Genomic DNA, 18,085 nt, shown 5'->3' on the forward strand with positions numbered 1-18,085 from the left:
GAAGTCAATGTTTTTGAGCTCTCCAAGAAAACATGGCTGCATTGTACATGGTTTATTGCTCTGAAATTGATATCTGATGCACACTACACTAAATTAAAGGGTCCTACAGATTTATGTAGAAATTGCCTTTGTACACAGTTTTCTTACTCTTACTCATTCTTCTGGTATTTAGAAAATATAAATAATTCTGTTTTTTCTAGCTGTCAGACAGTGAGAAAAAAAGTTACATGCACTTTTATACATGTAAAAGTACATGTACCAGAAACCGGATATTATGTTAATATCCGGTTTCTGGTACTATCTTATAGATCAGAGCAATGCAGATACTAACAGAGTTTTTTAGTGTGAATTAGTAACGTGAAACTGCAAGAAGGAACTCTTGTGAATAAAAAGAGGAATAGTGAAATTCTGGCGTATTTTCCTCTAAGGACTGACAGACTAAAACTCTTAAACTCTAAAGGCAGACGTTACTCATGACAAAACTATTGCTCTATGTAAATCATTTTTTTTGTGTGAAAATTTCATTTTTTATTTTGCTGACACCAAAGGTTTTACGAAATGAAACAAAACTGTAGTCAGACTAAAGATTGATATGCACATGAAACTAATTTAAAAGTCCTTAATCATGTGCTTAAACCACAGTTTTTGCAGTTTCCCCTTACACAAATCACTTAAAATGGGCCAATTAAAATACTTTCCAGGAATTTCTTGAGGTCACTCAACAGTTCAGTCCCTTTTCTCCTTTGGCCAGCTCATCCCATTTTGTAATCCGGAGTGGCGTAACAGAGGGAACACTGCAGTTGTATCTGGCGTCTTGGACATCTGTGTGATGGCGCTTAAAGATCTGATTTGTGTCGTATGCAAGTGTGAATTTCCCTCGAAATTATTTGTTTATTAAACCTCCTCAAAGTTCTTTATAGCCCTGTTGTTTGCTCACCTCTTTCTACCACATTTTTACCTTCTACTCAATTTTCTTTAATAATGCACTTTTGTGGCTTGGCTACCTGGTGGAAGGAGTCAGTGACTACCCCCAGTGTCCAAGCAGCCATTTTCCTCCATGAGCATGGAGGCAGTGATATCACTGTCACAAATTATTTCGATATTAAAAATTGTTGGTCTTGTGTAATATCTTGAGAAACCAGATTTGGGGTTTTCATAAGCTGTAAGTCGCAGTTAACAAAAATGAACAGATATAAATTATAAAAACATATCAGTTTGGGAGCAATAAATCAATAGAATAAGTTTAGTTTCACTTTTATTACAATCTACTTAAATATATCATCTTTTTTATTATATGAAAATGTATTCATTAGTACATTGCTAACTGGGGATGTAGATACATTACACTGAGTATATTGTACCAGCACAGAAACACATTGTAGAAAAAGCTAATTTCATAAACTACGTATCAGATTTTGTCAAATCTTCATGGATTTGAAAAATTGTGCAGAGCAAAACGGTAAACGTGTACAATTCATTATTTAGAAAAAAAAACATAAAAATTTAAAATCTACACTTATCATTGTAGAGGCTGTAGAATATAAAACATGACAACTTGTTAAGACAAATCACTCAACATTCTTCCTTTTCTTTTAGTTGTCCTGGGATTGGGTCGGTTTCACTGGGTCGGATGAACCAGTAACGTTTCCCACCTACAACACAAAAAGCTTACATTGTTATGATGTAACCCCAACAAAATACAAGCAAGTCAAAGTAAATAAAGGTTATTTCATACTATTTTTCAGTGAGTATGTGCTGCTCCAGGAGGTATGTTGCCCTTCGCCTCACCTCTCCATCGCTATTGTACTGAATGGCTTCTAGAACCGAAAGTCCACCTTGGCTGACAAACTGCTCTGCTATCTGGAGGTAATAACAGGCTCATTTAAAAAGGCAAACACTGTTACAGCAGCTTAGCAAAAGCAAAATGTTTTAGCATTTTATTAGGCCCTGCCTACCTGTGGACAGCTAACAATCATCATGAACAGGACCTCCAGACTCAGAGTCACCACGTTTTGGTCGGCCATTTTTAGAGTAGCAGTGAGGGCAGACAGCAGTCCAAGCTCCGCCAGCCGGATGCAGAACTCCTTTTTCTTATGGGCAACGTTTGCTAAAACCCTTAGAACCTAAATGTAACACAAACAATGCCTGTTATGTGTTAGACAAAAAGGAGAAGGTAAAATCAATATCAGCTGAAGGCTTTAGTTTTTGCTGACCATAGTATTAATGCCTTGAGAAAAAGGAAGAAGCTCCAACAGTCTCGGCACCAAGTTTAAAGTTAAGAGAGCAGAACAAGATTCTGTGGAGTGGGCTGGAACAGAGAGGCGAGAAACACACAGATTAAAACTGACCAACAACTAAAGGATTCGATGCTTCTGATTTATTCCAAACATTTACAGTAATTTCTTGCTAAACTGTTAGTAACATTGCAAGTGATTAAATGCATTCATATGCGTAAAGGATAATAGGACACATTTCTTCTATTTCACAACAACCGCCGCCTGGATATTTCCGGCTGCTTAGATCTTAGGAAATATGTCTTTTTTTGCTTAGTCTACTGTTCTCGCAAAGGCTTTGCACATTTCGTCACATTACAACCTCAAGCTCCAATGTATTTTAACTAAATAACTAAAGAAAAAAAACATGCCAACCCATGCTTTAAAGTTCTAAACAACTTTATTTCCGACCTGTCTGCTGTGTTACTTTGTCTTCATGAAGCTGTTTATTCACTGATTTCCTCTAGTCAACATCTGAAGCCTGCTGTAGTTATACTGTGATGATATTAACCTCAGGTGAGTTAGCAGAAGGTAAGTGACTGCACTAGATTTAAATTAGTGATATCAAGAGAGTGAAATACAAATGACTTTCTGACATTTTTTCTGTGGAAAAAAAAAAGCATTCATGATTTTACCTAAACTTCAAAACTGTGGTTGGTATATTGTGACAATGTATTCATACCTCATACCTAACCCAATCTGGTAAAAAGTTTTAGCAAGACGCTTAAAGTCTAAAAGTCTCTGAATGATTAAATCTACAGCAGCACTTCTATGTTCAGACGTTTCGCTGATTCCTGCTAGTATGACATGTCATGTTAAAGACAACTTGTGTCTCTACCGGTTCCTGCTCAAGTCCTGCAGTTACAAAATCTCAACTTGTTCCCAGAGTGATTGAGATCGGAGACGGCTCACACCTGTGAGGTTGTTGAGGACCCAGGCTGTCTCTTTGGCTAGGGCCGGCAGAGTGTGGAGGAGGGCAACAACAAGTTCACACAGCGGCGCCACCAGATCAACACCACCCAGCTCAGAGTGGAGAGCTTCAGAAGGGCAGGACGACAGGAGGTTTCCAACGCACCTCAGCAGGGGACACACAAGCTACCGAGGATATTGTTGACTCATCAGTTATAACAGCACATACTTGAATACATTTAAGTATTATATATAAATCACCAATTACCAAAAAGGCTACTTTAAATCTGTTTCTTAACTGACATGCAAGAAAGAATATGAGGCACTTTTTCAATTAAACTAAAAGTGATGTCCAGTTTGTCTTGAGAGAGATTTCAAATATTAAAAAATATATATATATAGTACAATAGGACAAAGGGAAAAAAAATACATTAAAAGAACCCAGTATAAAGTGACAAGTGACAGCATAAAAGCCGAAAAGTAAGAATTTACACACCAGCTCCACGCCTTGGTCAGTGTTTCCATCAGCCACAGCACCACCTAGCGACACTAACAAGGAACAACACTGCTTCAAGGCCCCTTGCGCCAGCAGCTCTCCGTGATCCTCAGAGCTGCTAAATGCAAGTTTGAGAAAAGATAGAAAACAAGTATTACCACAAGTAAAAACAAATGTGCAAAGATTTTTTTTTAAAAACTATCTGAATATCAAAGCCTTCACCTGGATGTGAGGGAGTGCAGACACCATGCACACTCTATAGCTGGAGCCAGACCAAAATCAGGGTCAGGGGTCAGAACTGATAGCAGCTGTGAAGGTAAGCTGGAGGCCAGGACTGCCCTGCACGCACACAGTAAAACTATTCAGATCTCACCGATGTGTTAACGAGGAATGTTGTTCAGAACATGTAATTTTCCAAGAGGAAGCTGATGCCCTGAGCGTACTGACGGGATAACTTTCTGCGCTGCATCTTTGCTCTGCAGAAGCTGAAAGAGGGCGAAGCCTGCAGCTTCCACCACTGCCAGGTTATGTCTGTGGTTCTGAAATGTCAAATAAAAACAGACTTTTTTAATTTACACATTTTCTATCTCCATCACGTGTGGTTTTTTTCCACAATTTGAATTTCAGAGATTTTACAGGCCTTTACATATTTAAACATTTCTCTATTAAATTTGAAACAGCGTGATTCATCACTTTGGCAGAGGAAACTGGTTAATTTATAGCAACAATAAAAATATATACAACACTCCTGTTTGTCTACTTTAGACTAAATTACCAAACTCTAAATGCTTATTCCTTAAAGCTCAAACTGCAATTTTTTACACTTGAAATCTGTTTGAAAAAACCCCACCACATTATTATTATTCCTTTTAGAGGGTTTTGAAAACCTATTTTCTTCTTTATTAGAGAAAAATATATTGTTGTTTTTAAACTTATTTGCAAATCATACAACTAAGAAAAAAAATGAATGAAGGATAATTTACAGAAAAAAACAATATGTTAAGAAAAAAAATATATGGATATAACTCAGTATGGAATCCCAGGAAGAATTTTCTTCTTTAAGCAAATTTTTAAGAAAAGTAAATTTTGCCTCACTTATCCAGACTTGGAAAGTGAAATGATAAAAGCAAGTTCCAGACTTTTCAAAACTCTCTAATTATTTCACTGATGCAAAAACTAACAAAAAAAACAACAACTGAATAATTATTGATACAAAGCAATAACTATCAATTTCAAAATTATGTATTTGTAAAACTCTTTTGAGATTTTTTTTTTGCAGGTCATTTCAGGTTCAAACACAAACAGATTTTTTCATATTGTTATTTTTTTTTTCCAAATGTGGTTTGATGCTCTTAAAGTTTTTGCACAAACATATAAACAGAAATTACTCCAGATATAGTTACTTTTCCATCACAATTTATAGCTCACCTGTATGCAGCCGGCCAGTGCTGGGATGATTCCCTGGGCCAGAAGCCTCTCTTTTACCTTCTCGCTCTCCGGGCATATATTCCCCAGTGTGTACAGACACAGCTCCTGTGCAGACAGAATCGTGCAGAAACTGTCTCTTTAATAACATGATGCTACTAATAAGGAACATGTGAGATGGACAAAGACCCACTGTGAACTTGGTGCTCTGGCCTGACAGGTATGTGAGCAGATAGGGAGTAGCAGGCAGACAGGCGGACGCGGCGCTGGTGTGGGGGGAGTGAGAGAGCTCATGAAGACAGCGAACAGCCTGCAGACGGCAGCGAGCATCAGAGCCGGTGAGGAGGCCGACCAGCAGGTGCATGCTGTTCTCCAGCCTGATGGGACACGTCCACACACACACAGTTTATCAGAGGTGAAATTGACTGAACTGACTTTTTATGGTGATGGATGTTAAAACCATACTTGATGAAGGTGAGTTGAGCTGATGGGTTACGCAGAGCTTTACTCAAGGGTCTTAAGAAGGCCTCTTTTTCTGTGCTGCCATGCTGAAGTTTTTGGAACAAGGTGACCACATCCTGGGGAGAACGAAAATCAGTATATAGTACTTATATTGTCAAACTAGGGGCAAGTCATCAATCAGAGCTAGTGAAACTTACCTGTTCCCCAGGTGTAACCTCCATGGTGTCCTGTTCTTCATCTTCATTAAGAAGGAGCCTCTTGCTCACAAGCTGTCTGTCTCTGCGGGCTTGCCTCAGTGCTGAAGCAGAAAGGACAATAAGACCCCCACAATGCTTTAAAACTCAATTATTTGGGAGTAGCCTATCAGTTTTCAGATACTTACCACATTTTACATGAACTAAAACATTTTTAATGAAGTTCATGTTCGGACTTTGACTAAGCCACTGCAGCACCTTCTTTATTTTCTGTTCAGCACTTATCTTGTACGTTAACTGCTGCGTTTAGGATTTTTGTGCAGCGTAGCGGCCAGTTTGTGAAAATATTTATCTCTCACAGTATCATAGTAACTTCGACTATTGTAAGGTGTAAGAGATAACTAAGCCTACAGAGCCTGAAATTGAGCTCGTAGGCATTCTGTAGTTTCTCAACATTGCTCTGTTCAAATGTTGCTACTTGTAAGCAACTTTTCCCACTGTGGACTTATTGGACTCGCTTGAAAATTGCTTCAAATCCTCCTCAGGTCAATCAATCTTTAGTTATTAAGTACCACACAAGAAGGAAGCACATCGCTTTTGTTTTCATTGACGCAACAGTCGTCAATAAAAACAAAACGGTGAGATACACAAGACTGAAGATGCATGGAAACAAACACAGAAAAGAAAAGTTAAAGGGGTGTTGTCTTTTATGAAGAACTGTAGAAACGCATTTGTGTTAATGACATAATTATGATAACACGAGTTATCTTTAATGCTACTGATGCATTTCCTTCCTTCCGGAGGTCAGCAAACTCTCCAAACATCTCCATTAATAAGGTGGCTAAATCTGAAGACGATCAGTTTGTTAGGTGTAGTGGCTTTCCTTCTTAGATCAAACTAAATAAATGTGGGTATACTGAGTTTTTCATACACTCACTGACAGCTTACCCACTACCAAAAGTCTTACCTCTTTCTTTTTCTCTCCTCTTCGTCCTGAGCTCCTCCAGGCTGTTAGCATGCCCACCAGCTTTATGGCGAACTTTGTTTAATCTCCACATTTCACAGGCAGCAAAACGGAGTTTAGCATAAAACTACAAAAACAAACTTTCCGTCAGATGCTGTTCCTATCGATGTAAGCAGGAACTGTAACCATGGCAGTCATGACATCCGGGACTCTTGCTTGCTGCTGTCGTTTCACCTGCCTTTACGGGCTGCGTCGCCGCCTAGCGGACGTACATAATGCGACGCTTGAAATTTTTTTTTAAGCTGCTACAGCAATAAGTGGATATATTTGTTGACACCAATGGCAAAGAAAAAAAAAGGTAAAAAGACCAATTTTATGTAAAAGAGTAATCTTTTATTGCACAAGAGGAAAATCTGATTTGAGAAAGTATGATTATGTGGCTAAAAACCAGATGACATATTTTCAGTTCCCAGGGCCTTTGGCAGAGGAACAAGCACACAATCACAAATTTATATCATATTCTTGACATACCAGAACCAAATTCAGGATAACATCCACATATAGTAGCAAATAAATGTTAAAACAATTTACCATGTGCATGTTCTACATAGGACACTAGAAGGAAGGTGAGTAGTCAATACAAAACTATATTTATTTTGTATTAAAACATTTATGTGCAATGTACACCAAAACTTGCAACAAAAGAATCTTTTTTGACGGTTTTTAAAAATACCCTAAACACTAAACAGTTAAAATTTTTATGAATACAAAGATGGTAAAAAAATAGTTGAGATATTTTCTTGGCCACAAAATCCTAGTGGCAGAGGAGTGATTAAATATCAACAAATGAGCAAAAATGTACAGGGACACTTTTTTATTTTTTTTAACTGCAGTCCTTGAACTAACATATGAAGTATGATCAGAAATTTAATGTAGAAGTCTCCCAGGTGAAAGATCGGACACTATAAACATGACATGTAGTAAAAACACACCTTCACGTGGTATTAAAAAAAAGTACAAATAGTACCAAAATTAAAATATCCATTATATTTACAAGTTTTTTTATGCTGACTTTTTAACCCATGTAGTTCTGGTTAGAAATGATGCGTAGCTTCACTCTGAGCCTCTACTGGGTTAAAGAGTCGATTCTTCTCACAACTCTGTCTTCTTGGATTTCTTTTTCTGTGGAAGATTAACATCAGGGGTTAGTTACAGTTACTGTACATGTATGATTCAACAGTAAAGAGACGGACCATTTTAGAGTTCATTAATCTGCTAATCTCGAGTGATTTTAGTACCTTTTTGTGGACGTCAGCTGAGTTAGATTGTGTTGTGGAGGCAGTTTGTGTAGAAATTTCAGCTTCCTCTGGAGCCTCGTCTGATTTTAATTTGTTTTTCTCTGAAAGAAAATGAAGATGAAGGTAAACAAACTGAAACTGCACACTGCCATAAACACATTCTGCTTGTGACTCACTTTTCTTTCTTTTCAGAGGACTTGCGATTTCCAGACTCCCCTCGTCTGTCTCCAACGTAGATTTATTGTTCGTATGATCGTCGTTGTCGTCTTTTGGCTTTTCTTCAACCGAATCATTTTCATCAGACTTCTCATTCTTCTTTTTTGCTTTCTTTTCTTGAGCTACTTCCTCAGGGAATTCTTTGCAGCCAAGAGACTCTCTTTTCTTCTTCTTTGATTTCTTTTTCCCACTCACTTGCTCCGAGTTGTATTCGTCTTCAACATGTTCTTCCACTGCCATAGTTTCAGGCTCTAAATTTTCCTCCACACGGCTTTTGTCTTTCCTTTTCTTTGCTTTCTTTCCCTGATCGTTTTGCTCGCATGTCTTGTCGCCTCCAGCTTCATCCGTACTCGTTATGATTTGCTCTGGATTTGCTTTCAAATCTTCTTCTACCAGTTCTGAACTCCCTTCATTGTAAAGCACCTTTTTCTTCTTCTTCTTTTCTTTCTTTTTATGTATTTCAGCCAAAGATTCCTCACTGCTGGTTTTCTCTTTTGTTACCATTTCCTTAGCGTTCTCCATTTCTTCAATGTTTTGCTCACCACTGTTTTTCTCCCCACTTATATAGTCTAAATTACCCTCCATATTGTCATTTTCTTTCTTTTTCTTCGGTTTTGTTTTTTTATCTGGTTGTTTGGAATTTTCTTCACTAACAGCCATCATTTTTGTGTCTATTTGAGCTAAACCTTCCTCGCTGCTGGATTTGTCTTTTTCCTTCTTTTTTGCTTTCTTTTTCTGTAAGCTTAACTCAGAAATGTTCTCGCCGTCACAGCCCCTCTCTTCCATCTGTCCTCCTTTAGTCGTTCTCTTTGCTCCCTCTGTCTTACCAGCATCCTCCGGCTCGGTGATTTCACTCTTCTTTTGTGTTCTGTCTTTTCCATCACCATTTGTCTCATTTGCACTCCCCTCTGTCTTGTCCCCATTTTCCTCCTTTTCTTTCTTTTTCTTCTTCTTCTTTTTCTTGGTTTCATGTGCCATTTCATCTTTGGCATTCACAGGGACCAACGTTTCTTGCAATTGTGTTTGTTTTTCAACTTTCTCAGGAAGTTCGGACGAAGCCTGCTTGTCCTCTTCACTTTTTGCTCTTTTATTTGGACTCTGCTTGCTCGGGGAGGTCACCGGTTCTGGATCTTCTTTCATGCTCCTTTTTTCTGGGTTCCTCTTTGTCGGCGTTTGTGTCCCAACTTTCTCTTTGCCCTGTTCATCCTGTCCAGTTGTCTCACCATTCTGCTGGACGGGAGCGTCGGCTTTGGACAGAGGTTTGGCTTGCGGCTTTCTGACTCTCTTTTTCTTGGGTTGCGTTTCAGAGGCCAGAGCGTTGATGGTTTCCATCTTGGCAACGTCGGCCTCTGCAGAGACACAGCAAACAGAAATTTGGCTGAATGATTCAAACACCAGCGCCGAGTTGAATTTACTTTTTCAGATTTTGTTGTGTTACAACCACAAACTTTAATATACCTGACATTTAACAATGCATTTAACATTTAAGGAGACCCTGGAAAATGCGGTGGAGAGGAGAACGCTGAAGAAGCTGTTGTCTATCATGGTCAACAAGCTGCACCCTCTCCACCACACAGTGGACAGACAGCGGAGCACTTTCTCACACAGACTGCTTCAGCTCCGCTGTCGTAGGGACAGATACAGGAAATCTTTCCTGCCACAGGCCATCACTTTATATAACAAACGTTAAGTTACCGTTGTACATATCTGTCCATAAATTAATATTGTACAGATTGTTTACAAAGCACTATTGTACAGATTGTACAGATTATTAATATTCACTGTTCATATTGTACAGAATCTTCCATTCTACATTTTATTTTTATTTTGTAATTTGTTCTGTGTGTATGTGCATGCTGCAACTGCACAGTAATTTCCCGGTTGGGATGAATAAAGTACTTCTATTCAATTCAATTCTATTCTATTTTATGACAAGATTGAGTCACACACACACACAATCATGTCTTCAAACGGCTCAGGCAAAGTCCACACCTATGCTCTGCGTCCAATCTGACTGCAGTTGAGTTATTTTGCAGAAAAGAAACTCATCTCCAAATGCTCAAAGCTCTGGTAGTAACACACCCAAATGAAATCTACAGTTGTAATCACCACAAGTCGTACTTCTACAATGTATTGACTCAGGAAGGCTGAATATAAATGCATGCCACACTTTTCATATTCTTACTTGCAAACAATTTTATTCTGCCCATTTCACAAATGAGTTAAAATGAAGTTTGTGGATGTGACATGACAAAATGTCAACATGTATGAATACTTTTGCACAGCACAGAGCAAGAATATTCACATTGCCAAAATGTACTAAGCTTCACAAACACTCTCCCACCTGTCAACTGGTCTAGTACTTTCTTCCACTTCTCTATGTCCAGACTGCTGTCAGAGTCTGACCCGTCACCGGCGGCTTTCTCCGTTGTGTTAGGCTTAGATTTCTTTGCTTTAACACTTTGACTTGGCTTTTCGTCACTTTTTTTTCTTTTTGCTGGAACAGACTTAAAAAAAAAATTAAATTAAAAAAAAAATTAAATAAATATTGAATAAAAATATTGAAGAGGTGACACAGGAGGAGATGAAAGGTTTACCTTCTTTGGTGAAGCTGGGATTTTAGCTGGTTTATCCGTCTTCTTCCTTGGTGAAGCAGCCTTGGCTTAAAATGACAAGCAGACAAAACATGTTCAAAAGGAGCCACAATAATTTAAAAAAATATGAATGCCAGTAAGAGAGAAAAATAAAAGCTGCACCTTTAGAGGGAGTCTTTCCTTCTCCCGATTTTGAGCATTTTTCTGATTTCCGACGCCTTTTCTTTTTTGAATCCCTGTCAGGAGTAAAGACGACAGTTTGAGTTCATGTCAACGCAGGAAAAATCCCCAGAGATAATCGTTCTGTTCATTTGATAAAAAAAGGCTCACTTTAACCATGATTTGTAGATGTCTAGTAAAGAGACTGATGAGTTTGACTCCCCCTGTAGGAAATAAAAAACAAAGTTAAAACATCAAAATTTTAGTTGAGCACACTGCATTTCAAACTTGGTATTATTTAAATAAAAACAGTTGTTCCAGTATTCTGATATTTTATTAATACATTACTTATACGTAATATTATAATGTTCTAACCTCCCACGGGCTCAACTGCATCTACATTTTGACAAAATTAATCTTTCAAATTGGCTTTTAGTGTATTTAACAGAGTAAAAATTGAAATCAATACTAGAAGATCTCAAATAACCAAGATTTTTTTTTTTTAATCTTATTGCTCACGACAGAACCCAATCACGGCAGACACCGTCTCAAAATATTTTGATTGTGGTCTTTTAAATGACACGTTCTCAGTTTTAGTATGATCTTTACCTTCACTGGCACATTTGTTAAGTTTTTATTTTGTTTATTAAATTCATCAGATTGTCTGGGAAATAATTCATAATTTCAATTCTTTCTGGGTAATGAATGAATATTCATCAACATGAGGAAGAGAAAACATTTCATTCAAGCGAGGCATGTGGTTGAAAGTCAGGAAAGAGAAAAATAGCTGCTCATCTCAGATTTTCGGTGTCAATGGTCAGAGTAATCATAAATTATAAATTCTGAACAAAAGAGCGGAACAAGAACACAAAGTTTCCTTATTGAGGAAGTTGATAAAGATGGTAAAAGACTCCTCATAACTGCAGCGTTATTTTTGTGTGTGATTATGCCATTTCAACAAAAAAATACATTTTCAAATATATTTTCCTGGGTTCCAAAAATTAGGGTCAGGTGCTGTATGCCAATAACTTTACTGTAAATGCACACGGCTATTTAACATTAGTAGGAGGCAGCCCAAAAATGTACACACAGTACAGATCTGACTGAAACCAGATTATATGAAGGAGTTTCTTTGCTCCCATGTCTCACACAACTGCAAGTACACTTTTATCAGAAGAAAAATATTGGATAAAAAGTACTTTTAAAAACAGTAGTTTTCATGAGAATTAGTTTTAAGAATGACTTTCAACTCGCAGTAATTTATCTTATTTCTTTTAAGCAACTTCATACTCCATAGCACCTGAATGACAAATAGTTTTACGTCCTTTATACAAAAGTAAAGAAAACACTTGTTGGGATCAAACTGTTTAGTGAGAACCACTCTTTTAAAAAGAGCTTTTTATTTTTGAATAAGTTAAATTTACAGGTTCATGGTTTTTTTTTTTTTATCTCAAAAAGTTATTTTCCTTCTTTCCACAGGAATAAGCTGCAGTGGATCACGTACCCGTTCCTGCAAGTCACAGTAAATTTTCTTTGAACAGAATATCCCATGGACATTGCACCAATGTTCACCATTGTGAGCTGGTGTTGTCTAATGCAAGAAAGCATTTTTTTTTTTAATCCAAGTAACTATTTGTTCTAAAATATCGGAGGGCTAAGTTTCAACCGGTATAAGTTTTGTCACTGCAACGCAACAAAAGACAAAAACAAACTCACTGGTCAGCTTATGATTAGTGTTTCATAAGTCCGCAGAATTTTTGCGGAGTTTGGCGCATTTTTGCAGTAATAACGTTAGTAATCTACGTAACAGTGTGTCTGTGTGCACTGTGTTGACCTGTGGGCTGTGCCTCTGAAGCTCCTCTGCAGCTGAAAGGAAACCATGCTCCTTCAGATGGCGGTAGATGAGCTGGTTCAGCTCCTGTTGCGATGCGTTCACAGACATGATCAAAGCGAAAACGGACAAAACAAACAGAAAACTACAGAAATTAGGATTTTGTCGTTAAAACTAGCCACATGGTACACGGACTCGTTCAAACTGAAACCCGCATGTTGAACTCCGATACAGGATGTATTTCCCGTAACCGCTGCAGTGCATCATGGGAGATGTAGTTCATGGTGTCGGCGCTTCCACCTTTTAGTTTCTATTATTTCACGGATTATTCAACCATATTTTTTAAAGGAAACCAAATTCCTTTAAGTTTAGATCATAATTAATGTGTTTTAGATTTATTAATTCTAATTTCTAACACAAGTTGTCATTTTTTTAATCAATTTTAAACAATCAGGGAAGCACCAGAACACTGCTGTTTGGTCTGTGCCTGCATGGCTGTGTGTTTTACTGCTGGCGTTCCCAGGTGAAAAAAAAGTATACTTTAGTATAGCTACTTCAAACATACTTACATTTGTGAAAGTACACTTTAAGTATACTAATTATTACGTGTACTACCTATAAGTATATCTGAAGTATACTAAAAATACACGTGTACCAATTTCGAAATTAGTACTTTAAACACACTTATACATAATTGTACAAAAATACACTACAATGTAAGTACTGTAGTTATGCATTTCATTTACAAAATAGGTACGTAGGAATAAAGATTTTTACGAGTAATTAAAATTGTTTATTATCAATAGCAGGAAATCAAAAATAAAAATTAAGTGTAATTTAAATACATTACTAATATATTAATAGTATATTTAAAATATATTTGAAGAATATTAAATATACATTTTTAATATAATTCTGACAGAATTATTACTCAAAATATAATTATATCAAAATAATAAAGCTCTGAAATATATTTAAAAAGTATAGTACACCAAGTACACTTGAAGTTGTTCCAAAAAAGTACGTATAGTATACCAAAATATACTATTAGTTGTACTTTAATACTATTTAAATACTACTAAAGTATACAAAGCACAAAATTAGTTGTTCCAAAATAGTACATTTTAAGTACATCGATAAAAGTATGTTAAAATTTAGTATACTAAAGTATACTTTTTTTTCACCTGGGTTTGTCCTCTCCAGGGTGTATCCTGATTTTTGGCCAATGACTGCTCAAAACATAGTTCCCAGCCTCGCCACGATTCTGCAAGGATAGCTGGTAATGGAGGGATGCTCTTAAGTCTGAGGAAAAGTTTAGGGCAGAGTGAGAAATTCAATAGAATCACTAAACATCCAAATTATGGGCCTGGAGAAGGAGCCAGCTTGGTCAAACCCTAAACATTTACTATTCAGAACTCCTTTGACTGCTGATCTGGGTCCCATCAGCTTTCTCTCTTGGCTGAAAAAGTAATCAACTTTGGTAAAAAAACATTGGCACTTTGATTCTGGAAAATTGTAAACATAAAAATCAATCTTTCTGAAAGAGAGCATTGCAGTAACAAGGCAAACGAATTTCAAAAAGGTGCATCAGACTTTAGAAAAGAATTGTATCAACATATTTATGTTGTGTGTGTTGTCTGCATATTTGAAGTCAGAGGAATTTGTTGCCACATCCAATTAGCTGGCCATTAGGGAAAAAATATATGCTTTTCAGAACCAATTACTTACTTATCAGAGGAGAGTACATAGCAAAATTATCAATAAAAACATTTTGAAGCTAATGTCAAGCTCTCAGGGGAGACTGCGGTCAAGTCTACAGACTGATTAATGCCACCTGGAGTAGTTTTCAAGTCTTGGGGAAAAAAAGAAAAGTGAAGCACATGCATGAGTTTGTTCAAGAACAGATTACGATATCACCCCAAAGCTAAAAATGAGCTTACTCTTGTTATTCTATAGGTACATTTTCAGCTTTGCAGAGTTTTGCTCACCTTTTCATGCTCTTGTTGAAAAGAAAAACAATCTCCTACTCCTGAGCAGTGGTGGAGAAAGTACTCAAAAAATGTACTTAAGTAAAAGTACAAATACACATACAAAAATGTACTCAAGTAAAAGTAAAACTACCACATTAACATTTGTACTTAAGTAAAAGTAAAAAAGTACTGGTTTTTAAAAACACTTCTGTATTAAAAGTAAAAGTACTTGCTGAATGGATTACCTAATCGCTAATATCATTAACTGTACCGATCATATTTAATTTTAATGCATTAGAAATGTGCCATTTAATGAACAATGTCACAGATAAAGCATGTTTTTATTATGTTTACTCTCTGTAACATAGTTTAGACTTAGATATGTGATTCTATGCATCATAATTTCAGGGATGGAAACATCTCGTCTTCTGTCCTAACATAGCAATGAACTTCACTTTTTTTTGCCACTGGTGGCATTTATTTTGAAAGAAATCCAACAGAAAGGGGATGGAAAGAAGGTGGGTGGGAGAGGACATGGAACTAAGGAGCCACATAGCAGAATTGTAGTCAAGACGACCTACCCAAGAAGACCAAGTCAAGACCAGCACCTCGCGCTACGTGACACAAAAATTTTAGCTTTACCTATCAAAATTGCTTCTCAAATTGATCTGAAAGATCCACATTCCCATAAAACACCTAGATATTAAATACTTAGAGCTGAAAAATAAATTTAATCGGTAAAGATCCATCCAGAAGAATCGGATCGTTCCTGAATGTCATATCAATGCAGACTTTGGTACCAGCGTTGTCCCATATATGCGACACCTCAGTCAACACCTCCACACAATAATTCAGCGCATGAGTGACTTTTTCTAATCGCCTGAGCCAGCCAATCAACAAACCACCCAATCAAACAATCCAATCAGAGAGCTGCCGGGAAAGCTGGTCTCCTCTCTCTCATTTGTGTTTGGATAAACATGTGACCCTTACTTTTCTGATTAGTTTGGGGAGAAAATAAAGCCAGCTGGGCAGAGGACAGGGCAGGCTGGGAGAGGTGGCAGTGAGACCTGAGGTCAAATTAAAAGGGAGAACGCAGAAGGCTGCAAACTGAAAGAGCCCCATTCATCGGAAACGCAGGAAAGGCAAACAGACTGGATTCCAAATTCAATGTCGGTGCTTAGCGGGTCTCACCAAGATTGATTTCAACACCTTCCACAATCCTTTTTTTTTTTTTTACCTCACTAACGCATACAATTATAATCAGCTCAGCCAGACAAAATGGCTGAATTGGTTCCTATTTTTAGTATCAAAAGGATAGACTGAGGAACAGCTATTTCTACAATTTGCTGTGTCACATTTTTACAAATCAATTTTATTCAAGCATCGATGCAAACAGGTAGTACGTCTAATGAAGCAGAAACGACAAAAAAGTTGAAAATTTCCCTTTGCTCTAATAGCAAGAGGCCACAAAACAACAGATGCATTTATACAGGTTAGCCCAGGACATAAATCTGCATTCCAGGTGTTTAGCATCGCTCATCTGCGGTCTCTTTGCAGGTAATTACCTGCTACTTCCACCAGTGAAATCTGCTTACCGCAGCCTGCCATTCCTGCCACCTGAGCAAATTTAGAAAACACTTGCAAGGATGTGTGAACACTTAGATAATTTCATAACGGAGCCAGTGTACTAAAAGCACACAAACTCATGCACAGTCTGATTTCACTGTGGGATCCTTGCAGTATTTAATCCAGACGACTGGAAAGAAGGTTGTAATGAAGTATTGCTGCTGGACCAGGCGCTGCTTCAACTCCATGAGAGCCAAGTTAAACATATGCATGGAGAGCTCGAGGGTCTGGATCTGAGAGAGCGTCACCGCTGAGCTCCAACCCGGAAGCAGCTGATGAAATTCCTAGAAAGGGTAAACTCTTTCAACTCTGATTAAAAGATAAGCATGGATGTTTGTTTCTGAACTGCTAATTTTCTGACATTAAAGGATGCCCTTATATAGTAAATCACACGTTATTATCTCCTAACCACGCAAACTTTATAAGGCTTTTCACTAATTAAACTCCAAGAATACATTATATTATTTTGTGTACTTTATCCAGACCTCAGGAGAGTACACTATTCTACAGAGACAATTAGCACTTGCCAGAAAGTCCAACATCTAGTTCATTGTGCTGTCAGGATGCTAGAAGCCTCCATGACCAGTTTTCATCTGGTCTTGTCATTAGCTTTTAAGAAATTTACATTTCCTCTCATTTCAATGGAGCCTATTTGTTTTTCAGTTTTTTTCATGACTGCCTTTTGTCATTTTGCCGCATGGCAAATTTACAGAGGCGTGGAGTCAATGAGTCTGTTTGCCCTTTGTACACAGCATCCATCATTGCTATTGATTGGACGGTTTAATGAGTTTTCAAGGTATACTTACTGGTAAGTGAAATTCTTAAGGTTTCCTTGAGCTGGAGCTTGGGTCAGGGGAAAATGTCTCTATCATGCCTCAGGTTTGTCAGTTTCTCACCCCATTCATGGGAGGAGAGCTGTGCCTTTCATACAGTAGGGGTACCCCAACCTCTGTTCCTGTATCTCTGTTGCAGGTCTGGCATCACCTGCTTTTCCTCTGCTCCAAAACATAGAGTCCTGCTTGATGTTGAGTTGGGATGCGGCGCCATATGCACCGTGATTCCTTGTTTGGGCCGAAACCTAAGAACTCACACCTCTTGCAGTGGTATTTAAAACAAAGTGCTTTCTTTCTTAGGCACAATTTTGAAAAAGACATGACATTTTTCATTAGATTTTTCTGTAGTATGCTTGACAAAAAGAAGAAATAGCTGCCAACAATTGAAAAAAGACTGTATACTGTTCATAACATGGAGACAACAAGTTGAATAGAAATGAGGGAAAGCTTTTGATTCTATGCTGAGAAATAAAAATGAAAGAAGAAGCACTTCCAACCAGACTCACTCAGATTAGCAGAGAGAGGGAGTAATGTCCAGGCTTACGGGCAGGGCTCTCTTGATTAGAAAGGGGTTAGTGTTCACAGTGTAGGGGAGCAGCCGTATTCAGTAACACTAATGATTCCTTCTGCCAAAACCAACATCTGGTGAAGACTAACACAGAGCAGTAGCAGCAGGAGCTGCAGGCAGATATAAAGATTATATTAGAAACATGTTGACTTTATGAAGTATGTCTAAGTTCACTTGAGTCTGTAGAGGAAGGGTTTTGAACTAAACTGGGAGGATCTATAAGGATTTTGAAGGAACCTTCTTCACCTTTAATGTGAAATATATCTT

The 18,085-nt window shown here is 37.6% G+C and overlaps 3 protein-coding genes across 6 annotated transcripts in view; 1 reads left to right on the plus strand and 2 right to left on the minus strand.

The window, feature by feature from the left end:
- Positions 1 to 1,238: 1,238 nt before the first annotated feature.
- tmco6 (transmembrane and coiled-coil domains 6) lies at positions 1,239 to 6,947 on the minus strand. Of its 2 annotated transcripts, none has more exons than XM_008420189.2 (13): positions 6,727 to 6,947; positions 5,763 to 5,863; positions 5,569 to 5,681; positions 5,297 to 5,480; positions 5,107 to 5,211; positions 4,126 to 4,217; positions 3,901 to 4,017; positions 3,679 to 3,793; positions 3,188 to 3,368; positions 2,214 to 2,308; positions 1,956 to 2,123; positions 1,736 to 1,860; positions 1,239 to 1,652 (listed from the first exon to the last, which is right to left on the minus strand). In XM_008420189.2, coding segments are annotated over exons 1-13 (1,488 nt in total). In that variant the 5' UTR covers positions 6,818 to 6,947; the 3' UTR covers positions 1,239 to 1,651. The 2 variants fall into 2 exon arrangements, with proteins under 2 accessions (XP_008418411.1, XP_008418410.1); XM_008420188.2 differs by having other exon boundaries at positions 3,679 to 3,796.
- A 410-nt stretch (positions 6,948 to 7,357) lies between these two features.
- LOC103471292 (transcriptional regulator ATRX homolog) lies at positions 7,358 to 13,072 on the minus strand. Its single transcript, XM_008420187.2, has 8 exons — positions 12,825 to 13,072; positions 11,162 to 11,214; positions 10,994 to 11,067; positions 10,835 to 10,899; positions 10,582 to 10,744; positions 8,198 to 9,586; positions 8,022 to 8,122; positions 7,358 to 7,905 (listed from the first exon to the last, which is right to left on the minus strand). Exons 1-8 carry the CDS (start codon positions 12,930 to 12,932, stop codon positions 7,876 to 7,878), a joined length of 1,983 nt encoding a protein of 660 aa, XP_008418409.2. The 5' UTR covers positions 12,933 to 13,072; the 3' UTR covers positions 7,358 to 7,875.
- Positions 13,073 to 16,633: 3,561 nt separating this feature from the next.
- LOC103471291 (arylsulfatase I-like) overlaps positions 16,634 to 18,085 on the plus strand; it is an 8,381-nt gene continuing 6,929 nt past the window's right edge. The window contains exons 1-2 of one of the 3 annotated variants that reach the window (XM_017306987.1): positions 16,634 to 16,710; positions 17,390 to 17,520. The gene's annotated coding sequence lies outside the window, so the exon portion shown is untranslated. Of the gene's footprint in view, positions 16,711 to 17,129; positions 17,521 to 18,085 lie in introns of all 3 variants that reach the window. The other 2 variants (XM_017306986.1, XM_017306988.1) reach the window with 2 other exon arrangements.

This window comes from Poecilia reticulata, linkage group LG10 (genome assembly GCF_000633615.1).
Source record: "Poecilia reticulata strain Guanapo linkage group LG10, Guppy_female_1.0+MT, whole genome shotgun sequence".
NCBI classification, from domain to species: Eukaryota; Metazoa; Chordata; class Actinopteri; order Cyprinodontiformes; family Poeciliidae; genus Poecilia; species Poecilia reticulata.